This window comes from Stegostoma tigrinum, chromosome 4 (genome assembly GCF_030684315.1).
Source record: "Stegostoma tigrinum isolate sSteTig4 chromosome 4, sSteTig4.hap1, whole genome shotgun sequence".
NCBI lineage: Eukaryota > Metazoa > Chordata > Chondrichthyes > Orectolobiformes > Stegostomatidae > Stegostoma > Stegostoma tigrinum.
In genome coordinates this window covers 106,276,921-106,304,550 of record NC_081357.1, presented here as the reverse complement: position 1 = coordinate 106,304,550, position 27,630 = coordinate 106,276,921, and the positions used below count along the sequence as shown (strand labels likewise).

Here is a 27,630-nt window from a genome sequence, read left to right as displayed (position 1 = left end):
GTGTTCTGCAGTCATATGAGATGTTCAAGGCTAGAGTGTGAAGTAAGTGCTATAGTTCCAATAACAGTGTTCACAACTTGAAGTTGATTTTTCTTTCACTGAGGGTGCAGGGCATGAATTTAGTGACGTTCAACTGAATTCCTCCCCCAGACAAGACCCCCAAAGAAATCAATATTACTTTGTGCCATTCTATCTTTAGTATAACTTGGACAGTCCATATCTGTGTCTTTGTGACTACCAAACTGAATTAGTGCACTATTAGTCAGCAGATTAGGGCAAACTTTCATTCTGGAGATGTGTAGTGGGTGAGGGGTATTTCTTGGCTTGGCATTCCAATTTCAGAAGAAAGTGCCTGCATGATTTACTGCCCGTGGGCTGCAGAGCCTCAAGGTAACTTATTTAACAAACTGCCTTAATGCTCTGATACTTTGCCCAAGTTACAGTGAGGGCCTGTAACCCTCATACTCCTGATGCAGCAGTCAAACAATCCAATGCTTCTCCATCCGCCCTCAATGACTTGATGGATAAAGTAGTTAATAGATTTAAGTGGCCCAATTTCTTTTCTTTTGGCTCTGGAAATTATTATTTCCATCCTCAAATTGCATTAATATTCCAGAAGGTTGAATGGGTGTCTGTAGCTTAGTCGTAACATGTCTGAGCGAGCATGCCGATTCCTCAGCAATATATTTGGAAACTGGCTTGCAGCAAGTGATAAGAAAACTGCCAGAAAGGGAAGTGTACCTGACCTTGTTCCTGCTAATCTAATTGTGGCAGATGTATCTGTCTGCAATAGTGCTAGTGAGAGTGATTATCGCACATTGCTTGTGGAGTCAGTCCCAACTTTTCACTGAGTACATTGTATTATGTTGCGTTACCACCATTGCTGAATAAGATAGTTTCAGAATAGATCAAATAAATCGAGCATGATGTCAAGTGAGCCATTAGTATCAATGAAATATATAAGGTCTTGATTCGTTATTTCCTTTGATCTGTCATTACAAAAAAGGCAGGAGGGTGCTGTCAGTTCATTGAGACATGTAGCAGACCATGCTACATGCTATAGTCTGATTCGAGCAGTTGATCAAAGCATTCCTGCCACATCTAACTGTAACAAACTAATGGAAGGAGGAGGGTCTGTGAACATCCCCATTCACAACGATGATAGAGGCCAGCATGTGAGTACAAAAGACAAAGCTAAGTACTTTCATCCAGAAGTTGAATGGTCCATCTCTGCCTTCACTTGTGGTTACCATCTCAGAGAAGTCCATCCTCAGTTAATTTGATTCACTTCATAATGAGATGGTTGAACACACTGGTTACAGCAATGGTTTGGTGTCCTGACAAAGTTCCAGTTACAATGCTTGAAGACGTGCTCCAAAATTCCCTGTACCTCCAGCCAAGCTGTTCCACTACGTTGTAAGACATTGCCACTTATCTGACAAAGAAGAGGAAAATTTCTCGAGCATGTACTGTCTATAAAATTCAATCTGAGCAATTACCACTCGATCACCCTGCACTCAATCATCAGAAGAATGATCTGAGACATTTTTGTGTTATGAAGCACACTTAGCATCAATCAGCAGGTTATTGGTAACTCGGTCTGGGCTCTGCAAGGCTAACTCTGCTTCAGACCCCTTTACAGCTTTGGTCAAAAAAGCTGAATTCCAGAAATGAGAATGACTGACCTTTATATCAAGAACTGCTAGTAATATTGAAGTTGATGGGCACTGGGGAATAATCTTTTCCCAGCCATGGGGCATTAAGGTAGAACCTACTGCACTAATTCGAAAAAAAAGTATATGCTTTAAAAATTACCTTCTCTTTCGTAGGATCGGAGAGGGGAATGATTAATGATAACTGCACATCTCTGTGTATCGACTCTTTGCAATTTGATAATGATGCAATTTGAATAACATTCGGATTTATCAGATAAATGGCTAGTACCAGGCAAAGTTTATCTCCAACAAGAAAACCAAACCATACCTCCTCAATATTCAACAGCATTATCGTAGTCTAATTCCCAACCAACTACATATTGGGAGGTTACCATTGACTGGAAACTAGATCAGCCATGTACGTACATTCCTGAAGGAAGATGTTAGAAGGTGAATATTTTGTGGTAAGTGACACACCACCAGACTCCCTGGAATCCTTCATAAGATACAAATCAGACATGTAAAGGAATATCTCTACTTGAATAGATGAAGCCACATCATTTCAAGCAAAACTTCAAACTCAATACAACCCTGAGTAAAACTGTTTTGTTAAATGGCACCACGGCTTTAAAATTCACTTCCTCCACCACTTGCACAAAGTGACTGCAGTGCATACTATCTACAATGTGCAGTGCAGTGACTTGCCAATGCTCTTTAGCAGCAGCTAGCAAATCCTTGACTTCTTTCCGCGGGGGCACTACCAACACCTCCCAAGTTATTCTGGGTCAAAACCCGGTATTTCTTGGCCTAATAATGCAATGTGAGGAAATCTTCATGTGGACTTGGAGCAGTTCAAGGAGACAGCTCACCACCACCTTCTGAAGGGGCGTTAGGAATGGGCAGTAAGTGGACATTTTCAGTTACTTCCACATCTTTACTAACCTTGTGTTTGCTTTATACATGCAAACAGATTCCCTGTACCAGTGAAATCAAGACCACCTACGTTGTAACCTTTTTGCTGCCTTTTCACATGACAACATGGATTTCTCCCACCACCACTGTTCCTGTTTGGAATATGTGGGAAGCAGCCATTATGAATTACTGAGGGAAAAGAAATATGTTTTCTCAAACCAAGCAAGATTAAACAAGTTGCTATGATGTGGACAGAAAGCTGGCATATGAAAGCTGTTCCCTGCAGAGCAATCTTTTGGTAACATTTTAGCACTGAAAGATTTTCAGTTTACATTGTTCACAACCGTCTTATCCGTTTTGCCTGCTGATGGCTTGGTTTAATTGTCATGTATCCTGTGGAAGTAGAAAGACAACGTGCAATTATTGAAGTATTAAAGGGACTTTTGCTCCTGAAATGTTGTTATCCTTAAGAGTGCAGCTATTTCTAATTGTTATTACTAACCTCCCTTCCCATGAGACATAAAATAGCTTAATAATAGCTAGTTGATTCAACATCGTTAGACTTGGATATATATGTAATGAGCAGGAGCACAACTGCCTTGGAGTAGACTGCAACTCAAAAATTGACCATATTGGATAGCTGTCATTGAGTCTAACTGATGCTAAATTTGCAAGACTCCTATGTGCTTCTGCTCAATGAAGCCAAAAATGTGGATTAATCCCAGCAGCCTGAATATTTATGACCAAGGGGAAAGCTGATAATATCACAAAGCAGTCAAGATGAAACAGTGAACTCGAGTGAAAGATGCCATAGCCCCAGATCACAGGGCTGCGGTATTACTGGAGAGATATGACTTCAGGTCAGTTTAACATGAAGATCACCACGCCTCAGATGATGGGTGAGTTGAGAATGTGGGGTCTTCATGGTGACCTTAACCAATATAGGAACTGAATATGTGCTGTTAGTGTCACTCGGCATCACAGGCTTGTCATCCACTCACTGAGTTAGCTGGCCCCAAATCGTATTGATATTGAAGGAACGCTGTCATTTGAAAATACTTCCATGCAAAGAAATCTGCAAATTTGGCCATGAAAAAAATTCCTCTCCCCTGGGAGCAACTGCTGTTGTGGCTATGGTTTCTGCTCTGTAGTCACAAAATTTCCAGATGATCCTGGAATATTTATCAATATTCCCCTGTTCACCAACGAACATCATTCTGTATAGGAAGATTAGTTACTCATTAAATGTAAATAAGTTTTGTCTGCTAATTAACTGTTTACATCAGCACTTTTTATCCATTAAAAACAGGCATGTTACATGGATAGAATATGGCCCCTTTTACCTTGTGTGTTGGCATTTTGACAGGGATGAGTTGATTCTACATTGTACTAAGTAAGAAAGTGTACCATGGGACAAATTCTTCTTCACCCATCTGTTTAATGAGATCCAAACTGACAAGAAGGAAAATTTGAATGCTTAGGCTCATACCTACCTTACTATTCTGACTCTGTGATCCTGATGTCTTGCCTACGCTGTAATAATGATCTACTTTTTTGTCAGATGCATTGTTGATTAACCTAATATCCTCCTGACTTGGCTAATTAAATTATAATGTTTCCTACATGCCAAATTATAATCCTTTCTTGTTGAAAGACATGTGTGAACTTCTGTTGTATGTGCTTGTGGAATGATGTTGATTGAAAATGGTTCCTATTAAAGCATATAACTATGTTTTCTAAAGTGTTAGCAAATTTTGTAAAATCACATGTTCATATGTACAAGTCCATTATGATTTTGTTGCATTCCATCGTTATAACAGTTTTAACAAACTCCCACTGGTTTGGCAGAATGGAAATAGTGTTCTTGGGAAACATTCTCTTGTGCATGGCAGTTTCTTGTTTTCCTTTGTTTCCAAATGCAACAATTGGTAATAGTGGCACCTATGTTGTGTTTCCAACAGCTCTGCATGCCCATTCATAAAATATTGATTACTACAGTGTTATAATTGTAACAGTATTGTGGATGCTGGGACCTTCTAAATTGTTAAATGGAACAAATGCTTGAGAAATGTTAGAAATCCCCTCATAGAAATATCACTTTCTGAGGAAGATGAAATTATAAAGTACCAGCTAATATCTAAATTATGCAAAATCACATTTGATGTTTGAAGTAGAACTCCAGTTTTGACCTGCCCAACCTTGAATGTTTTTCTGGCTGGTGGTTAGGGCTGATCGGTGCCAACAATCATGCTATCTCTAGTAGTAGCCTGATGGTTTTGCAGCAGGAATGTCACTGCACTGCCAGAAAAAACATAGAGGATTAATTAGAAATGTCCCTGAAAGCCTCACCAGAGATCAATGTGTTTTCAGCGATCAGTTAGCTCAAATATATTCCTCCTGCCCCTCTTATTGTAGCCTGATTTAAGGTATGTTTGAATTGCTGGCATATGTACAAGCTTGTTCTTAAATATGCTTCAGAAAAGATTGCCACTGATGAATCAGTGTTGCTCACCTTTCAGAAATCTAGGTGGCGGACCAGATTTTATGATTTAGATCCTCTGAGTCATCATCGTGTTTAAAATAATTTGTTAAATAAGGCTGCTGAATACACTGAGATCTGGCAAGTAGATTTTGTTTTTTCATCTCTACAATGCTCATTTTTCCATTACTTCATGATAGAACAATGGTCATGTTTAATTGGCAATTGGACTGCAGATGGCTTGTATTTTACCTATGGACTGTTTACAAAAAAGTTTTAAGGTACACTAAAGTTGCTCATTAGTTCTGAATTTTCAAACTATTTAGTTTTCACTTTAGTTATAACATTAGAGTCCACTACTCATGTAAGATTTATCTTGTGCTTCTGCCTTAGAATCCAACTGATTACATCAGGCCGTATTTTCCAAATATACTTTAGAAACCAACACACAGATCAAACAATTCTCATACCGCAACTATATAACTGGCAATGATATTCTGAAGTGTAGATGCCCTAAATTAGCAGGAGGTGATCTTAGTGTCTGGTATACTGCAGCTGAATGCCTCCAAGAAATGGGAATTGCCTGCTGCCTATTAGAACAGGCAGATCATCAGAAGCCCATGGAGACTAAATGGTAGAGAATGAGGTTGACCACACCCACCTGAGCCCCTGTTAAGTTTCAAGTGCTGATTACTGAAAACCTTATAAATTTCACAACTGGAGCATTTCTTTGACCTCAGTGTAGATCTGACAACTCTGTGCTTAACATGTTCCAGTAAAATAGGCTGTGCTGGCTTCTTATCAAACTCTGAAAGAGGCGAAACTTTTCCATTCCAAGCCCCCAGACAGCACTTTGAAATATTCAAACTATTTAGGAGGCATTTCTGAGATGACTGCAGGACAACAGTTTTCAAATTGCGCTCACTGTGTGTCCTGACCTAGCCAGTATTTGGAAACCTGAATAATCGAGCTTAAAGAACAGAAACAAGCCATTGAGGCCACCTGCTCTTTTTACTGTTTTCACATTCCGCACATTAGATAATACTTTCCCTCTTCATCGAAACCTATCAATTCTGCAGCTGTTCTCTATCTCATACGTTCCTAGCTTGCTGTTATATGCACCCATGCTACTCATATCTCTTTATGGTGGCATGTTCTGCATTCAAAGGATGACCATGTTGAATTCTGTAATTTTTAGTTTATGGTCAAGTTTTGGATTTTCCCAAAAGGAGGAATAATTTGGTCTTATCGACCTGATCAAGTCATTTTGTTATCCTGAAAATGTCCAAGTTATTCTCCACCTTCTCTATTCCAGACAAAAGGTCCAGTCTGTTCAATCTTAATTGTTTTATCTTATTTCTGGTATGACACCTAACTAAATGTACAATTCCTGCATTCCTTTTTAATATGTGGAGACGAAAGCTATGCAGTGTACACAAAGTGTGACCTAATCAAGGTTTAATGCAGTTTACCGTGGCTCCTCACTTTCAACCTCTTTTTTTTTCCCTTCAACTGGATCCACATGTTTAGATTTTGTTTTGTTGCTTTACTAAACTGTGTCACTATGTTCAATGTTTAGTAATATCCTTCAGTCTTCCACCCTATTTAGACACTATTACCCATGCAAGGAACATGGTTACATTTGTTCGAGGTCAGTGATCTCAGCTTCAGGACATCTGTGCAGTACTTCCTCGGGAGTTTTATAGACCCCGCCATCTTCATTTGTTTCACCAATGACCCTCCCTCCATCATAAGGGCAGAATAAATGTGGATGTTTGTTGATTGAAGAATGTTCAGTGCCAATCACAGCAACTATTCAGTTATATAGGCAGCACATATCTAATCAGGAAATCTGGACAGTATCCAGACTTAGACTGACAAGGAACACGTAACCATCACTTTTATTCGTTAACAAGATGAAGCCGGCATTTGTTGCCCATTCCAAATTACTCACAGTGCGATTAGAAGTAAACCACATTGCTGTGGATCTGGAGTCACCTGTAGGCCAAGAAAAAAATGTCCACAGAGGCTGGTGTCCCATCATAAAACCACCTTTTATTTATGCATGGAAAGCACTTAACACTGACCCAGATCCCTCAGACAAAATTGTTTTTTATCTGTCAGTCCCTGATTGGAGCAGTTCATCTGGTCTAATCAGGGAACTCATGTTATATGATGCCCACATGGCTGACCTCATTACAATCACAACAGGCTAGACCAGATAAGGATGGCACAGATTGTTTCTTGCCCTAAACGACATCAGTGAACCAGATGGTTTTTCACAAATCAATAATGGATTTATGGCCATCATTAGACTCACTCTTTTTTTAATTACAGCTTTTAATTCAAATTCCACACCCTGCCATGGTGGGATTCCAGAACATTACTTGTGTCTCTGGATTAACAGTCCGGTGATAATACCATTAGGCCATCACTTCCCACTTTGCCACACTGGAACTAGGCCATGACCATTTCCAACAAGAGAAAATCTAACCATCATTCATTGACATCCCTTATCACACCTGAATTCCCCACTATCAACATCCCGTGAGTTACCAATATTCAGAAACGGAACAGGACCAAACATATACGTGCTGTGACTCCCAAGAGCAGGACGTTGGCTAGGAATCCTGTAACATGTAACTTACCTTCTGATTTCCTGAAACCAGTCAGCAAGCTACACTACACATGTCAGTAGTATGATGGAGACCCCCCACTTAGCTGGATGAGTCCAGCTCCAACAACACTGAAAAAGCTTGACACCATCCAGAACAAAGCAGCCCACTTGATTGACATCACATCGACAAACATTATGTCTCTGCAGCAATGCTCAGCGGCAGCAGTGTGCATCATCCACAAGATACACTGCAGAAGCTCTTCAAAGCTCCTTAGATATCACCTTCCAGACCCACAATTGCTTCCATCTAGAAAGAGAAGGGTAATAGATTCCTGGGAATACCACGATCTGCAATTTCCCTTCTCAGCGACTTCCCATCCTAACTTGGAAGCTTGTATTCTTCAGTGTTGTTGGGTCAAATTCCTGGAACACTCTCTGTGTGTACCTGCAGCAAATGAACTACAGCAGTTCAAGGAGGCAGTTCATCTCTATTTTTCTCAAAGGCATATGAGAATGGGCAGAAAATGCTGACCGAGCCAGAGATACCTACATTTCGTGAATGAATACGAAACAATTAATCTATCCCTCTTACCAAAATGTACCATCTCCCCCTTACCGATATTGAAATTAATCTGGCAATCAAATGCCAATTTGCAAGGTATCCTTTACTAATTTATTGCTTTCTTCAATCGTGTTAGCCAGAGCCATCATTTTGATATTGCAGTAGTTTCAAGTGTGTTCAGTGAAAGAGCAGTAGACAGTTGACAAGTAATTAATTTCATCATGTGTGAACTGTTACCTGTCTAATCCTGCAATAGCTTTAAAATATCCATAGCCTCAAGCCGACAGTAAATTAGCATGAAATCAGTTTAGCAAATGCTTACCTTTGGTTGAATGAAAATAACATTTGTATGGAGTATTAGCCATTTCATCACTCATCAGAGCATTCTAGAAGGTCTGGGACAAGGGCAGATTGTCAAAAATCACACTTAGAAGCCACTAGCTCAGTGAAGGTTTACAGTGAAAACTCTCCGCAAGAATCCTAGCAGAAAATGATGCGGCAATCCAAGATGACCCAGGAGAAGATCCACTCTGACCTGCAAGACCTATCTTTGTGGAAGAAAGTCAGCCCTGTGTCTGAGAAGAACGAGATTCAAGCAGCACAGCTCAAACACATGGATCATTGTGGGTAATATCCTTTCTTAAATGGGAGAGCTAGATAAAGAGTAAATGCTGTCAGTGTTTTTAATAAGGAATAATTTGTTAATAAGTTTGAGTTGAACTGCAAATCGAAAACTGTGTTCCTTTGGTCCTCTCACAACCAGGAGCAATTGGGTAAACTGTTTTTAATACATAAACTGGTCAAAGTGTCCTAAGCATGGACAGCAATGTGTTTAGGTTGATAGCTTTCTAGGTCTCTGTGTCAGTTACTTTTTTTGGAAAAAAAACCTTTGTTACTGTCTGTTTTAATTAAAAATTAACAGACTGCTAGACATATTCCAAGAATTGACAAGGTATTGAGCTTGACTTTACTATTTTTGTTGCCACAGAATGATTTTTCACACCATGCCTCTCCAAGAGAGCTTCTGTATTTATGCGGAAGGTGCAAACTGTAAACCTATCAAACTCCTTTTCTTTTTGGTGACATTCAGATAGCTTTCTTTTGGAAGCCATTGTAACTAATAATATTCCTTCTTCATTCAGAGGAATGAGCTGTATCAAGGGATGCACTGCAGACTTCAATGAGAACGTGCCCCAAATGAAATCCAAGCAGCATGGAACAGGATGAATTTCCACCGCCTCCTCCTGAAGGTAAAAACTATGAACTGCATTAAGTCGCACCTTCTAGGAAAACTAATATTAAAAATCATGAAATGTGCAGGAGTGACTGGCATGCAGTGCTTCTGGGCATAACACAATTACATAATAGATGAAACTGAGCCTAAATGGAGGTGGTGAATTTTCATGTATTTCAGGAATGTACAAATCTTGGGCATTTCTAGCATTTTTTAAATAACACCATTTTTTTTACATCAATCATGATTTGCTCGTGAAATTACTTCCATTCCTTTGCTGCAGTTTCCTCCCACAGTCCAAAGATCTGCAGGCAAGGTGAATTAGCCATGCTAATTGCCCATGGTTTTCAGGAATGTGTAGATCAGGTGTGTTAGCCATGGGAAACGCAGGATTACAGGGGAAGGGAAGGGGGATAGGTCGAGGTGGAATGCTGTTCGGAGGATCAGTGTGGAGCTTGATGGGCCAAATGGCCTGTTTCCACATTCTAGGGATTCTGTGATTTTTAAATTACATCCGCAACTCCTCAGCTTATTGACCCATGTAATCAAGATCCCATTGTACATGGAGATAAACTTTTTCAAATTCCATTACTCCACCTATTTTGGTGTCATCTGCAAATGTTCTAACCACACTTTCTGTATTCACATCCAAATCATTTATACCAACATTGAAAAAACAGCCGACCCGGCACTCATCCTTGTGGCATACTGCTGCAGGACAGTTCAGAATGGAGAAAGCAATTGAGTCCATCTATTTCTGTCCATCCTCAGAGATCTTTATGCTTTTCCCACTCATTGTAGCATCAAACTATTTAAGATGGAATTTGAAAGTTTATTGCCTTCTCTATTCAAAATTCAAACTGAATCCACTTATTCCAATACTTGAATTAAATTGAATAAAATTGAATTGATGAGAAACGGCTTCACACAAAGCATTCTGCCTTAGATGAACATTCTGATTGTGAAATGGAATAGTGGCGAACCTTATCCCTGAAATTTCACTCATGAATATATTCATTAATGTTTTCTATGTTGTGATGTACTTACCTAATAGATAATGTCACTTTAGTGACTGTTGTGTGTCGTTACAAACTGGGTGTTATACCAGGGGTTGCAATTTTAACTCATGAGATGGTATATAATGCAGGTTTGCAAGATGTTGCTTTGAATGAATGTCATGTCCATAATGTAGCCAATTGGTGTGTAACCTTGTGAGGATGTCTTTGTTTTTCCCGCAGTGGAACATTTTGTATTAAACGGCATGTAAGAACTTAATTGCCTCCTAATAACCAACTAAAATTACTTTCTTCTGGGATGGTGTAATAATGCTGTCTTGAAAAGCTATACCTCTTGCAATATTATTGGGAGCATGGGCATCTTAACTGTGGTATGTCCATCTATCTTTTGTTCTTATTTTGCAATTTAGTTGAACGTCCTTTGCCACTAATTTTGCACAGTTGCTGTACTGTGCTGTGGGAATGTTATTGCTAACTGAGCAGATCAACATTGCATGTTATGCATTATTTAGTTGGGTTAGCTGGATGTGCTCTATATCAATTTGCTGTTCTAAGTAAGCAGTTTATAATACTGGAATGTGTCATATCTACAAAGATCAGGTCAAATCTAAACTGTGCATTGACCACCCCATCTGCCTGCTCCCAATTATTGTCAAAGTGTTGGAAGAATGCATCAACAGTGTTATCTAGTGACACTAACTTATCAGTAAGCTTCTTATCAATGCTCAGTTAATTGCTGTCTAGATCAGTTAGTTCCAGATTTCATTACCTACTTGGTTTAAACACAGAGAACTGAATTGCAGTGGAGAGGTGACAGTGGCTGCCCTTTAATTCAAAGGAACATTTGTCTGAGTATGGCATCAAGGGGCCCTCCTATGATTGAAGTTAAAGAGAATCAGGAGGGACAGCCTGCTGGCCAGAATTATATCTGGCACTAAGGAAGCTGGTTGGAGTTGCAGAAGCCACTCATTCCAGATGCAGGTCATTGCTGTACGTTGAACACTTCCCTGAGAAATATTTTAGAGCAAAGTCCTAACATCTTTAATTACAGTATTTCATCTGTGACTTTCCTTCCAACGTAAGTGGGGATGCATAATTATTCAGCACCATTTGAAATTTCTCACCTAAGAATTGGACATTTACTCCTTCCACCTTGAAACATTGGCAGCAGAGTGTACCATTTGCAAGATGCAATGCAGCAACTTGCCAAGCCTCCTTCAACAGCATCTTTCAAATCTGTGCCTTCTACAAGCCTGGAAGACAAACAGCAGAACCCATGGGAATTCCACCATCTCCAAATTACCCCTCCAGACCAGCACAGAGTTCACAGCATGGAAACAAGTTATTTGTTCCAACCGATTCATATCACAAATGTGGCACGGAGAGCCTCCTCCCATTCCTATTGATGTCACCTGATCAGTTTATCCTCGTACTTTTCTAGCTTTAGTTAAATGTAAATATTGTCCTTAACTTTTCCTTGTGGTGGCAAGTTCTATATTCTGGCACTCTTTTTTTGGCAGAGAGATTTTTCCTGAATTCTTTGTTTATATTAGTTAATGACGATCTTATATTTACAATTCCCTTATACCCCTCTACCCCACCACCAACCACAGTGTCAAATCTTTTTGTTTACCTTGAGATCATTCTGATGCTTCCTTTCAAAAGAAAAGAGCTCCAGTCATCGAGTCATACAGTGTGGAAACCGGCCCTTTGGTCCAACCTGACCGTACCGATCAGCCATCCCAATTTGTCACAATTGGCCCATATCCCTCAAAACCCTTTCCTTTATATACCCGTCCAGATACCTTCTCAGTGTTATTTTTGCACCAACCTCCACCACTTCCTTGTTCTGTATACACAACACCCTCTGGGTGGAAAAGAAACCCCTCAGGTACTCTAAATCTTGCCTTTCACACCTTAAACATGTGCCCTGTGGTTTTGGACCCCCCAGAGAAAGACCGTGGTTATTCACTCTTAACCATGCCCCTTCATGGTTTTATGAACCTATATAAACTCAGACTCCGGTGCTCCAAGGGAAAAAGCCCCACCTATTCAACTTCTTCCTACAATGCAAACCCTCCAGTCCGGTCAACATCCTTGCAAATCTTTTCTATACCCCTGTAGTTTAAAAACAACTTTTCTGTAGAAGGCCAGTCAGAATTGTGCGCAGTATTCTAAATATGGACTCAATAATGTCCTAATACTGCAACATGACATTGCAACTCCTATACTCAATGTTCTGACCAATGAGGGCAAGCATACCGAACACCATGTTCACCACCTTGTCTACCCATGGCTCCACTTTCAAGGAAGTATGCACCTACACCTCAAGATCCTTTGTTTGGCAACACTCCCCATGGCCCTGTCATTAACTGTAAAGGTCCAGTCCTGATTTGCCTTACCAAAATGTAACACCTTATATTTGCCTAACATTGATCTTACATTTACGAGTGGCACAGTGGCACAATGGTTAACATTACTGCCTCACAGCATCAGGGACCAGGATTTGATTCCACCCACAGGGGACTGTGTGGGGTTTGCACATTCTCCCTGTGTTTCCGTCGGTTTCTGCTGGGTGCTCCAGTTGCCTCCCACAGTCCAAAGATCTGCAGGCAAGGTGAATTAGCCATGCTAATTGCCCATGGTTTTCAGGAATGTGTAGATCAGGTGTGTTAGCCATGGGAAACGCAGGATTACAGGGGAAGAGAAGGGGGATAGGTCTAGGTGGAATGCTCTTCGGAGGATCAGTGTGGAGCTTGATGGGCCAAATGGCCTGTTTCCACATTCTAGGGATTCTGTGATTTTTTTAAATTACATCCTCGACTCCTCAGCTTATTGACCCATGTAATCAAGATCCCATTGTACATGGAGATAAACTTTTTTCAAATTCCATTACTCCACCTATTTTGGTGTCATCTGCAAATGTTCTAACCACACTTTCTGTATTCACATCCAAAACATTTATACCAACATTGAAAAAACAGCCGACCCGGCAGTGGCATACTGCTGGTGGATTCAGTCCTTCAGTTTTGGTAACAGTCTTACAAATCTTTTATTCTCACACTTTCTCCAAGTTTTATTGCCTTTTCTGCTTTACAGTTTCATTGTTTTAGAAATTAACCAGAGTGGTTTAGTTTTGTTTAAGTATCCTCATCAAACACTTAGCCATTTTTAGTGACTTGTGAATGAATTTGCTGCATTTGCTACATTTAAAATTATGGTCAAAACCCTAATCTACACCATCCCAACATGGAATCGACAACTGGATTTTTATCATCTGAGGTTTTGTGCGCACACACTGGGAGAAAGTGAGCTCAGAGATGAGATCTTCACTGTTCTCTGGGGGCTCCACTGTGATCAGCAATTGGTCTATCCGACCTGGGAGAGAAGGCTTTGAGCCAGCCACAGCAGAGGCTGAGTACAGAAGTGATCTTCTAACATCTCACCTCACCGGCACAAACTCCCCTATGCCTCATTCAACCCACTTCATGCCCCCATGGTAGGCTACACCCCTTCACCCACCCTCATGGTCTTTCACGCTATTCCCACGCCAACTTTTGCCACTTTGCCCATTGATTCTACACTGGATATGTAACAGTAGTGTAATGGAACCTCCAGTAGTACCACATGGTGACAGTGAGAGAAGGCAATGAGCAGGCCAGCTGAATGACTCCCAGCTTAGCAAAAGAGCCAGCCATAGCCTCGTTCCTTCATCGTAGCAAAGTAAAAATCTTCAAACTCTCTCAAACTATTATTTGCTGCATAAACTGCAGCAGTTCCAGAAGGTAACTCAGCATTTCCTGCTCAAAAACAACCTGGATTGGGCAGTAATGTGCTTTCTTGCCAACTGGACCCTTGAGAACATGTTTTAAAAATGTCGAAGACATCGTATGAATGCACCTAATCAGCTTTTCTGGTGCTGGGGAAATACTGTCTGACACTGTGGTGGAAATTTATAGTCTATTGAGTAAGGTGCTTTTTCTCCTCGAATTCATTTTTGATTTATTTTGAGCTTGCCATATGAAATAAAGATCAAGAGGTTAAGGAAACTTCCTATTCATTATTTGACCCTTCTGCTGTGTGACATCCCAACCTAAGCTTCTGATTGGGTGAGTAACTCCCCGTTCACACAGCTAATTGGCTATCTTCTAATGGAAGCTACGAATTGGCCGCTCAATTGATAAGTTGAAATGAGATGGTGGAGAAAAGATTAAGCTGAACTCTAAATATCTGGTCCCACCTCCTTTTCCCCCCACCCCTCAATTTACTCCATACAAATCATAAAATCCAGCCCCATAAACTGACTTTGTTATATGATTTGTATTTTCTTTTTGATCCAGGCTTCCTTAAAAGAAAGTTATTAACCACATCTAATCAAAGAGCATAGACTGAAATAATACCATTATTTATTTTCGTTAACATTGTGTCTTTTACCGCTTAGTAGGAACATATATAGATATGGGGCAAACATAGTTCTTTGAAATGATGGTGCCTCGAAGCTACAGATGCAGATTCTCTTGACCTGGCTTTATGTTTCAAATTATAGAAGCGGCAGCCTTTCCTCTGAAATAACTGGAATCCATTTTTGATAAACTACGATGTATTGACTAGCTAAATCTTTTCTGGACAAATAAGATAAAAGCCCGACCTGGAATGTTTTGCTTTCCATACCACTTGGGTACACAATACGACACTGATGCATTTCCAAAGGATGTTTCTTCTGACCATGAAGGGTCAAACAGTACGAGTTGCTCAATTTAAAAAGTGGCCAATTCAGGCCAATGTATGGACGTTCGAAGGGCCTTGAACATGACACATCTTTGACCTGCCACAGGAACTTCAGAATATGAACATTTTATTCTGTACCATTCAGACCTCTGATGGAAATGTTTTTGAACACAATGAAACTGACTGTCTCATTGCCTGACTAAGTATTTGGTTTTTAGCTTTCATACTTTTGAATTCAAAAGGGCTTATTTAACTCTCTCCTACCAGAACACAAGTGCCACAAGTGGTGTAGAATAGCAGTTTGTTTTTAATATCCTTCGTTGGATGAAAGTATTGAGTGCTGTATTAATAGTTTCAATGAACAGTTTCACAGTTTTTCAAAACTGTTACACGATTTGCAGACTAGAGGAAACATGGGAACATACCCTGAAGCCATCTAGAGTTGTAGATACCAGATTTTTAGATGTTTTTTGTTAATCAAGCTGTTCAGACATGTCATGATGCTCCCAGGAACAGGTGGGACATTGTGGGCCTGTATACAGTAAAATGGACTGCCATGGTTCAAGGTGACAGCTCACAACCACCTTTATCAAGGGAAGCTAGGGATGGCCAATAAAGCAATACCCACATCCTGTAAATTAAGTAAACCAGAGGTGGGAACACATTGCCCGTAAGAACCCCAAAGCTTTCATATCCTACTGAGCAAACCACCTGGATGCCATACTGGGCTTGGATAGATATTCTTAACCCATTCACGTATGCAGTGACACATCTGGAGCAGATGAAATGTGAACCTGGACCTCCTGGCTCAGAGGTAAGGAAAGAACCACAACACCACAATAACCATAATAAAATTGTATCTAGTTTGTGTATATATAACCTCATCTGCTATTGAGATATTGTTTCATTCCTGGCAAACCTCAGTTGACAATTTTCTGAAACTACTTGCAGTTTACATTTACGGTACCTACAGATACATCTGCTGAAACCAGTGACATTTTACAGATTACCTTCACTTAATATTCAAATGCTTACACAGGCAAGACAATAGCATAACGGTAGAATATTATAATATGAGTATACATAGAGGCATATCTAAATAAAGTGACCAATTCTGATCAGTGGGGAGAGAAGCAAACTGTGTTGTTTTTTTCAAATTTCACTATGTCTTCTTTGATAGGAATAAATCACATTTGGGATCCCATTGCAAAAGGCACCTATATTGTTGAAAACTTGTCAGCTTTGCATGTAAACACAGTTGGCAACTGCAAAGCCAAATAAGAACCTTTCTCGTTTCCCATGAACAAAGCTTTTAGAAGCCACTAAACAAGTGATTTTTTTCTCTGTCTCCTTATTTCTGGGAACATCAACATAACATGGAGGGATCCTAAAGTTGATGTAGCAAAATTACCTACTGCTGCAAACCAGTGAGCAAATAACTTTTTTTTTGCTGGCATTACTCAGTACTGCAGTGTTTTTTTTCTTAAATGATATTTGCCTACACAGCAAAGAGTGATATCACTATTCTTTGTCTTATTAGCAAAAAATACGATTGAGCCTTTAATACCTGTTGAGGATTATACAACTAATTTCAGCATTGTTGCGTTTTTAATGTTAATTTTTACTTAAAGCTAGATTAGACCAGACTGTCACCTTGTGATATTGTAAACCATCTCGGTGTTCTGTACTATACCAATCTGTAAGATTCACTAATGAACTTTTTTCAATCAAATAGTACTTATCATGCAAGTGCACTTTGCTTCTGTGGGGCAAAGCCTGTTGCAAACAATATTGGTCCCAACCCGAAACATCAACTTTCCTGTTCTGATGCTGCCTGGTCTGCTGTGTTCCTCCAGCTCCACACCGCATTGTCTCTGACTCCAGCATCGGCAGTTCTTACGATCCCCCATTGCTATTCAAGTGCTCATCAATAACTGTTTCACCAGGAACAGGTTGTGCTATTATAAAGAAGTCCTTGCTTCCACATGAACCAAATATTTCCTTAAGCCTGAAGCAATTTGGTGCATCAGGGACAATAATGAACCCAAGATAACAAAGTGTGGAGCTGGATGAACACAGCAGACCAAGCAACATCTTAGGAGCACAAAAGCTGATGTTTCAGGCCTAGACCCTTCTTCAGAAAAGGGGGATGGGGAGAGGGTTCTGGAATAAATAGGGATAGAGGGGGAGGCGGACCGAAGGTTGATAGAGGAGAAGATAGGTGGAGAGGAGAGTATGGGAGGACGGACAGGTCAAGGGGGCGGGATGAGGTTAGTAGGTAGGAAATGGAGGTGCGGCTTGAGGTGGGAGGAAGGGATAGGTGAGAGGAAGAACAGGTTAGAGAGGAGGGAACAAGCTGGGCTGGTTTTGGGATGCAGTGGGGGGAGGGGCAGATCCGCTGTACCTGGTGTGACTTCCTCTACATTGGGAAAACAAAGCGGAGGCTTGGGGACCGCTTTGCAGAACACCTATGCTCGGTTCACAATAAACAACTACACCTCCCAGCCGTGAACCATTTCAACTCCCCCCTCCCATTCCTTAGACGACATGTCCATCCTGGGCCTCCTGCAGTGCCATAATGATGCCATCCGTAGGTTGTAGGAACAGCAACTCATATTCTGCTTTGGAACCCTGCAGCCCAATGGTATCAATGTGGACTTCACCAGCTTCAAAATCTCCCCTCTCCCCACTGCATCCCAAAACCAGCCCAGCTCATCCCTCTAACCTGTTCCTACAATCTACGGATGGCATCATTATGGCACTGCAGGAGGCCCAGGATGGACATGTCGTCTAAGGAATGGGAGGGGGGAGTTGAAATGGTTCGCGGCTGGGAGGTGTAGTTGTTTATTGTGAACCGAGCATAGGTGTTCTGCAAAGCGGTCCCCAAGCCTCCGCTTTGTTTTCCCAATGTAGAGGAAGCCACGCCAGGTACGGCGGATCTGCCCCTCCCCCCACTGCATCCCAAAACCAGCCCAGCTTGTTCCCTCCTCTCTAACCTGTTCTTCCTCTCACCTATCCCTTCCTCCCACCTCAAGCCGCACCTCCATTTCCTACCTACTAACCTCATCCCGCCCCCTTGACCTGTCCGTCCTCCCTGGACTGACCTATCCCCTCCCTACATCCCCACCCATACTCTCCTCTCCACCTATCTTCTCCTCTATCAACCTTCGGTCTGCCTCCCCCTCTCTCCCTATTTATTTCAGAATCCTCTCCCCATCCCCCTTTTCTGATGAAGGATCTCAGCCCGAAACATCAGCTTTTGTGCTCCTAAGATGTTGCTTGGCCTGCTGTGTTCATCCAGCTCCACACTTTTATTATCGCAGATTCTCCAGCATCTGCAGTTCCCATTATCTCTGATCACAATAATGAACCCACTTTTTTTTTATTAAGGTATACTGTGCAAATAACTTTTTGTCTTTGTATACAGACCTGACTGAAGTAAAAGGTTTGGCAGACCAGCTATTTGAGGCTACAACAAGGAGTCAAACATTGAGAGCAAAAAGAACAAAATTAATTTTATGAATTAACGTAAAATTATTACATGTAGTTGCTTCTTTAAAATGAAACAAGGTGAGATTGAAGGGCTTCTGTCTATTCTCATTCGATCACAAAAGGGGTTTTTTTGCACAACAATAACCTTTCCAATTTTTGTACCTAACTGTTTAAGTGCTGAGATTACAAGGAACTTGTCAAACAGGTTTTTTTGAGTTTAAAAAGTAATTAGAAGAATTAGCTCTCTTGTAATTTAGTTTCATGTATTTTACACTAAAATTTACCTGGAGAAAATATTGAAATACAATTTGCTCTTTGCAAATAGGTGCACTCACCAAACCCTCACACACAAATATGAATTCCGGAGTAGGGGAGGATAGTTTTGGCCGAATGACAGTTTGCAAATGGATAAAAGGAGTTAAACATTTTGCGGTTTGCTGTTTTGTCTGGCTACAAGTAGGGTCAAATGGTTTTGCTTTCAGCACTGAGGTGATTCAAAGTTGTAGCTGGTATTTCCTTCTTCTCTACGTACACGCCTGTGAAATCGAATTCTTTTGAAATCTCTACCCACAGCAGAATGGAGACAGTCCAATAGGATAACAAAGTGTGGAGCTGGATGAACACAGCAGGCCAAGCAGCATCTCAGGAGCACAAAAGCTGACGTTTCGAGCCTAGACCCTTCATCAGAGAGGGGGATGGGGAGAGGGAACTGGAATAAATAGGGAGAGAGGGGGAGGCGGACCGAAGATGGAGAGAAAACAAGATAGGTAGAGAGGAGAGTATAGGTGCGGAGGTAGGGAGGGCATAGGTCAGTCCAGGGAGGACGGACAGGTCAAGGAGGCGGGATGAGGTGGTAGGTAGGAAATGGAGGTGCGGCTTGAGGTGAGAGGAAGGGATGGGTAAGAGGAAGAACAGGTTAGGGAAGCGGAGACAGGCTGGGCTGGTTTTGGGATGCGGTGGAGACAGGTCTCAGCTTCTAGATGTACAATGGGAGAGCGGCTGCTTTTCTCTTCACTCAACCATAACTGGTGTTCTGCTCAAAGTGTTAAAACATACAGAAACAGCCAGTTTTGTCACAACCTCTCTCCTCATCTGCCAGTAGTTCAAATGATAATTTTATTTCCCAAAGGTAATTCAGTTAGCTTGTCTGGAGAGCTGTCTTTAAAAACACAATGTAGTTTGTCCAAACAATTAATCTTTGAATGGTTTGTTCACATTGATTTAAAACGGTAGGCTACTTCCATAGATATCTTTGATAAGCCAAACAAGGCTTGTTTATAAATCCTCAAGATATGTTTTTTTTGTGCAAAGGATGTGACAGACTCCTCTGTGGTGTGTAAGGTAATGTAATTAGGTTCAGCCATCTGATGTACATTTAAATTCATTTTACACAATTTCACAAAATCTATCTTTTTAAGAGTCCAATTTCTGTTTTCAACTCATGGATTAAAACCCAATATTTGATATAATGGAACAGTAAACTAATTCACTTCTGTAGTTTAAATGAAGTGGAATGGAAATTAAACCTTGTTGCAAAGAAGCCAGTAAATGTGAAGAATTTGTAAAAGAAATCCAATCAGTTTGTTAATGGCGTCCACTTAATGCACCATTTGTCCCTTGGCATACATAAATGACGAGAAAAATGCTGAATTCAGACAGCTCTGAAGAACTAGAAATCCCTTTTTTTTGACATTTATCTACTGCTTCTACAGAATAGCAACAAAAAGTAACTTTTTAACCAAGAGGAGCAAGAGTTCATTTTATCTACCCCTGTCAAATATCACTCCTCCCCTGCACCCTTTCAAAATACTGGCAAACATCTCCTTTTGTTGCAGTTTCAAAATCAGTTAATGGTGTTTATTCAGTGCTGCTTACAGTTGGAACCTGATAACTTGCGCATTGGTCTATTCGGCCTAAATCAAGGTGAATTTATATCTTCAACATGCCATGAGCTGGGGAGGATCTAGTTTGTGCATTGAGACTGGCTGTTCCACTACCTACTGTGTTCCAGTCAAAATCACAGGTCAGAATAACACTGGAAGTTTGATTCTATTGACTGTAGAACTCCCAGCCCCCCAGCATTACTTTGTTGTTCCCTTTTTAGGCAGAACTTTCTGCCTAGTGCATTTCTTAGTTGTGTTTCAGGAAATTATTGTGAAGAATAATGATGTAAAATCTAATTTTATCCTTGCAGCACAAACATATATTAGAAGTCTCAATCTCCTGAAAGACCAAGCTGTTCAAATTTCAATATTGTGAGCACATTTTCTGAATATGACAGCTGTGTAAACTCACTGTTGCAGGGCCAGTTACTGTTTGATAAAGTGCCACATTATACTGTTAGAAGCACGCTGCAACTTGGGTTGATCAGTAATGAGGTTTGATTGGCCAAGTGTTTGTTAATTTGAAAACCCATGTTGACCATTAACCATTCTGAAGGAGACAGTCTGCAGCTTTGATAGGATAAACTAAATGTAACATCTCAATTCTACAGGAAACGTAGATTCCATTTCATCTGAAGTAAGATGGGTACCATACCTTTATCTAATTCAAATGCCTTATGCATTTTTGGTTGATCAGTAAACCTGGCAATGTTATTTAGATCAATAAAGATACGCTTGTTGTGTTGGGAAGCCTTTTCCAATGTAATATATTAATTAAGCAGTTGACTAATGTTTGAATTCTTTCGACTTCTGTTTTGTACTCGTTGATTTATCAGAAGTTAGAATAAGAAGTGGATTCCTTTTTTCGACAGAGAAATTGCAGCATTAAAGCATAATACTGACAGAAAACATAAAGCAACTTCTCATTTTCTTTTGTTACGTTGGGTACAATCCTTTGCTGAATGAATAATCCAGGGAAGAGGTATCCAATGTAGATTTGATGTTCAAAAACTGTCCGTGTCTGTTGGAACTTACCTTAAGTGAAGTCTTGCAGTCAATTCTTGTTGTGCACAAAATGGTTTCTTGGTCATTTTAGGAATATACATTGTACAGAATCATTTTTCCTGCACTCGCTGTGTGTTTTCTACAGTGCCTTGGAGCTTTTTTGATTTGATTTTGATTATCTTATATACTTCCATGTGCAATGGGTGCAGTTGTCTTGATCTATTTATTGGAAACTCTGGTATGGAGAGGAAGACATGCCAAAATAAGTTCAGGGTTTGTGTTGGGTTTCTTCATGGTTTCTGCAGAGCAACATTTGTTCTGTACTTTTAGTTGAAAGATGAACAAAGAAATAGATGTTTTTTAAATGTTCTCACCTTTTTATCTTTGTGCCAGATAAACTTCCTGAAGTATTAGAAGAGGTCTAAGTAAATTAAATAAAAGTACATTAACCATCCTATGATCTTTTCCCATGAATTAATATTTTAACGATGATATTTCAAGGACATCTTAGCTACTGAACTATTGGGTGGAATCTTCATATCCTAGAGATGGTGAGCTTGGAGGTAGAAGTGGATCACATTTAATTGGGGTGGTGGTGTTATCCAAACCCCATCATCTTCCTCAACAATGCAATACAATATAGAGCGGGTGCAGGAAAGATGATTCTGTACAATGTATATTCCTAAAATGACCAAGAAACCATTTTGTGCACAACAAGAATTGGCTGCAAGACTTCACTTAAGGTAAGTTTCAACAGACACGGACAGTTTTTGAACATCAAATCTACATTGGGTACCTCTTCCCTGGATTATTCATTCAGCAAAGGATTGTACCCAATGTAACATGGAAAGGGAAAGGAGCAGTTACCAGGGGAAGATATTTAACTAGGGTAAAGGAAACTATGATGCTGTCAGACAGGAGTTGGGAAGTACAGATTGGGACCAATTGTTCCACAGAAAGGGCACAGCAGTCATGTGGAGGCTGTTTCAGGAGCAGTTGTTACGAGTGATGTATAAATTTGTTCCTCTGAGACAGGTAAGAAGGGGTAAGATTAAGGAGCCTCAGATGACGGGTATAGCGGTGCTTCTTGTCAAGAAGAAAAAAGGCAGCGTACGTAAGGTGGAGGAAGCAAGGGTCTAGCACAGCTTTAGAGGATTACAGGCTTGCTCGGAAGGAGCTCAAAAGTGGACTGAGGAGGGCCAGGTGGGGGCACGATAAAGGCTTGGCAGGAAGGATTAGGGAGAACCCAAAGGCATTTTACTCATACGTGAGGAATAAGAGAATGATCAGGGAGAAGGTAGGGCCGATCAGGGATAGCGTAGGGAACTTGTGCATGGAGTCTGAGCAGATAAGGGAAGCCCTAAATGAGTTTTTTTGCTTTGGTTTTCACTAAGGAAAGGGACCTTGTTGTGAATGAGAACTTTGAGGAGCAGGAAAACAGGCTTGAACAGATCAAGATGGAGGAAGTTGATGTGTTGGAAATTTTGGTAAACATTAAGATTGATAAGTCCCCAGGGCCAGACCAGATTTATCCTAGGTGGCTCCGGGAAGCGAGAAAGGAGGTTGCTAAGCCGCTGGCGAAGATCTTTGCTTCCTCGCTCTCCACGGGAGTCATACCGGAAGATTGGAGGGAGGCAAATGTTGTTCCTTTTTTCAAGAAAGGGAATAGGGAAATCCCTGGAAATTACAGACCAGTCAGTCTTATGTCTGTGGTCAGCAAGGTTTTGTAAAGAATTCTGAGGGATAGGATTTATGACTATTTGGAAAAGCATAGCATGATTAAAGGAAGTCAGCATGGCTTTGTGAGGGGTGGGTCATGCCTTACAAATCTTATTGAGTTCTTTGAGGAAGTCATGAGACAGGTTGACGAGGGTCGAGCAGTGGATGTGGTGTACGTGGACTTCAGCAAGGCGTTTGATAAGGTTCCCCACGGCAGGCTCATTCATAAAGTCAGGAGGTATGGGATACAGGGTGATTTGGCTGTCTGGATTCAGAATTGGTTGGCTGACAGGAGGCAGAGAGTGGTTGTAGATGGTAAGTATTCTGCCTGGAGGTCAGTGCTGAGTGGTGTCCCGCAGGGCTCTGTTCTTGGGCCTCTGCCCTTTGTAGTTTTTATAAATGACTTGGATGAGGAGATTGAGGGGTGCGTTAGTATGTTTGCTGATGACACAAAGATTGGAGGTGCTGTTGATAGTATTGAGGGCTATTGCAGGCTTCAGTGAGACATTGACAGAATGCAGAGCTGGGCTGAGAAATGGCAGATGGAGTTCAACCTGGATAAATGCGAAGTGATGCATTTTGGAAGGTCGAACTTAAATGCTGAATATAGGATTAAAGTCAGGATTCTCGGCAGTGTGGAGGAACAGAGGGATCTTGGTGTTCAAGTGCATAGCTCCCTCAAAGTTGCCACCCAGGTGGATAAGGTTGTTAAGAAAGCATATGGTGTTTTGGCTTTCATTAACAGGGGGATCGAGTTTAAGATCCGCGAGGTTATGCTGCAGCTCTGCAAACCCCTGGTGAGACCACACTTGGAATATTGTGTCCAGTTCTGGTTGCCCTATTATAGGAAGGATGTGGAGGCTTTGGAGAGGGTGCAAAGGAGGTTTACCAGGATGCTGCCTGGACTGGAGGGCTTGTCTTACGAGGAGAGGATGACTGAGCTCGGACTTTTCTCTCTCTGGAGAGAAGGAGGAAGAGAGGTGACCTGATCGAGGTGTACAAGGTAATGAGAGGCATGGATAGAGTTGATAGCGAGAGACTTTTCCCCAGGGCAGGATTGACTGCCACGAGGGGTCATAGTTTTAAGGTGTTAGGAGGAAGGTACAGAGGAGATGTCAGAGGGAGGTTCTTCACCCAGAGAGTTGTGAGCGCATGGAATAGTTTACCAGTGGTAGTCGTGGAAGCGGAGTCATTAGTGACATTTGAGCGACTGCCGGACATGCACGTGGACAGCAGTGAATTGAGGGGAATGTAGGTTAGGCTATTTTATTTTTGGATTAGGAATATTCCACGGCACAACATCATAGGCCAAAGGGCCTGTACTGTGCTGTACATTTCTATGTTCTATGTTCTATGTTCTATGTTCTGAAAACAAAAGAACTGCAGGTGCTGGAAATCAGGAATGAAAACAAAGTTGGTGGAAAAGCTCAGCAGGTCTGACAGTATCTGTGTCGGCAAAAAACAGAGTTAATGTTTCGGGTCCAATGACCCTTCCTCAAAACATCTTCCTACTGTTTCCGGAATTAAGGTCTGGGTGAAAATCCCACAGTTGACTTTCCCACCCTCCCGCCAATTAAGTAGTTTGAACCTGTCACCACTTGGATTAACCTAGTCAGAGTTGGGGGTATTGACCTGCAGTGTTCATGATAGCCCATCTCAGTTCTGTTGTCTTTTGCTGCTGTTGCCGGAACCTTTGTCAACATTACACTGGCTGTTTAAATCCAGAGAATGTGTAGGGTTAATATTCTAGCCATGTGTTATGACTATTATTTCTCATATCATATAGCTCAGAATAACCGTAATTGTGTATATTTTCACAGTTTATCAAAATTGTGAAAGCGTCAGTAACCCACAAAATAAAGTTTCTGGTAATGAACTTCGATGCTGATTTGTAATATTTCCACAAAGTACCAATGAGGCAGACCTTCTGTGGGAGACAGGGACTGCATTTTGATGAATATGGATCAAGAGGTTACAAGTTGCCCTTTAAGGCTTTTCAGTAAGGCAGACATAGAAGACTACAGAACACTACTTGCTATTGAAATTTCGTAACAATCAGTCAAATGACAACATAGATACAATCGACCTTTCTTTATGGAATTTGCCTTGAATTAGATGGGAAACAGAACACGAATTCTGAACGTTATTTGCAAAAATGCTAAGTTGTTTCAGATTGCGGTCAGAAGCAACTTGCCTTGAGTCTGTACGTCATGACGGCAACTCTGATGTATATAGGTTGTATTTAGATTTGAAATAAATGTGCATTTATTGAGGCGAGGGTCACCTTCTTGACCATGTTGATGTTGAATATTGCAAGTACATTTCACATGTTATTTTGTTTGCTGTCTGTACAATGATGAACATTGAATTTAGCTAATTGTATAAGTAAGTATAAATTATTTTCCTTAAAGCTGTTGTCATTTATTAAATATTTTGGGCTGAAAACTCAGTTGTACTTAGTCTGCACTGAATGTTGACCTAATATTACAATGAAGCCTTTCCTTGTGGATATTAACATTTGAATCACTGAATATTTTGAACTGTTAGTTTTGAAGGCTGGAACTCTGTGCAGTGATGTGATATGCACTTATCTGAATTTGGCCAATATTTAGTCTCCCAGGCACCATGTTATTGAAGCCCTGATTTAGTTAATCAGTGACAAAGTTAGACTTCTCACATAAAGTGTGGGTTTCTGATTTGTTACATAAGTTAAATACTGGAGACAAGAATGTTTTCAGACGAGCTTCCATTTTTTGAGGAGCATGAAATGAATTTGTCAAAGAAGTTGGTTATCTGGTGTATTTTATTTTCAATTTTGTGTATTCTGTTCTACGAGCAGATACACAAATCTTAACAAACCCAGGTGAATATCAGTTTGGGGTCATTTTAGGGTTTGGAGTTTTGATGTACAACAGTCTAAAATGTAGGGTCTTGGTTTCAAATACTGGAGGCCATTGAGGGCTCAAAGTGCTGTGAAAATATCTGCAGCCAGTTATCCATTTATGATCAACAAAGTCAACAGAAATGAAAAATAGGCCATTTGTTATACACCATGTCTATCAGTTATTGCTAGTTTTCTGCATTACAGAAGTTGAATTTCATTCTGTTGCCTTTGTTAGAATGAAAGGAGACCAGCAACATTTAAAGGTATTGGTGTCACGTAATGACAGTGTCATAAACTTGCAATATAGTGACCATTTCTGTGGCAACTGCATCACTATGTTTTATTGTTTACCAAGTTAAAAGTGGGCGCTGGCTCACTGTTCCTGAGTCAGTGTTTACTTTCTAGTCCGACACCAAAGACTTTAAAAGCAATATATAATGTGCATTTTGATGCAGTACCAATTTGTAGTAAGAAGTACCATGCTAGTAGAGGTGTTGCCTTTGATATGAGACATCAGCTTATGCCCAGTCTGTTCCCTTAAGTGTCCATAGTAGATTCCATATAACTATTTCAAAGAAGAGCAAAGGAGTTCTCCTGGTCTCTGGAGACCCCTATTTCTTCTTACCTGACATCTGTAAGTAGATGAGATAATGGGAACTGCAGATGCTGGAGATTCCAAGATAATAAAATGTGAGGCTTGATGAACACAGCTCCCCAGAGGAGCTCGAAACATTGATGACTGTATCGGCGCCGCCTCTTGCTCCCCAGAGGAGCTCGAACAGTTCATCCACTTCACCAACACCTTCCACCCCAACCTTCAGTTCACCACCTGGGCCATCTCCAGCACATCCCTCACCTTCCTGGACCTCTCAGTCTCCATCTCAGGCAACCAGCTTGTAACTGATGTCCATTTCAAGCCCACCGACTCCCACAGCTACCTAGAATACACCTCCTCCCACCCACCCTCCTGCAAAAATTCCATCCCCTATTCCCAATTCCTCCGCCTCCGCCGCATCTGCTCCCACGATAAGACATTCCACTCCCGCACATCCCAGATGTCCAAGTTCTTTAAGGACCGCAACTTTCCCCCCACGGTGATTGAGAACGCCCTTGACCGCGTCTCCCGCATTTCCCGCGACACATCCCTCACACCCCGCCCCCGCCACAACCGCCCCAAGAGGATCCCCCTCGTTCTCACACACCACCCTACCAACCTCTGGATACAACGCATTATCCTCCGACTCTTCCGCCATTTACAATCCGACCCCACCACCCAAGACATTTTTCCATCCCCTCCCCTGTCTGCTTTCCGGAGAGACCACTCTCTCCGTGACTCCCTTGTTCGCTCCACACTGCCCTCCAACCCCACCACACCCGGCACCTTCCCCTGCAACCGCAGGAAATGCTACACTTGTCCCCACACCTCCTCCCTCACCCCCATCCC

The 27,630-nt window shown here is 41.2% G+C and overlaps 1 protein-coding gene across 3 annotated transcripts in view; it reads left to right on the top strand.

Moving 5' to 3' along the window:
* arhgef10 (Rho guanine nucleotide exchange factor (GEF) 10) overlaps nucleotides 1-27,630 on the top strand; it is a 271,880-nt gene that overhangs the window by 18,904 nt on the left and 225,346 nt on the right. For 2 of the 3 annotated variants that reach the window (XM_048530741.2, XM_048530739.2), the window contains exon 2: nucleotides 9,368-9,475. The exons of the other annotated variant lie outside the window; for it this stretch is intronic. In XM_048530741.2, the coding sequence (XP_048386698.1) occupies nucleotides 9,439-9,475 (37 nt within the window). In that variant the 5' untranslated portion in view covers nucleotides 9,368-9,438. The remainder of the gene's footprint in view (nucleotides 1-9,367; nucleotides 9,476-27,630) is intronic. 3 annotated transcript variants of the gene reach the window in all.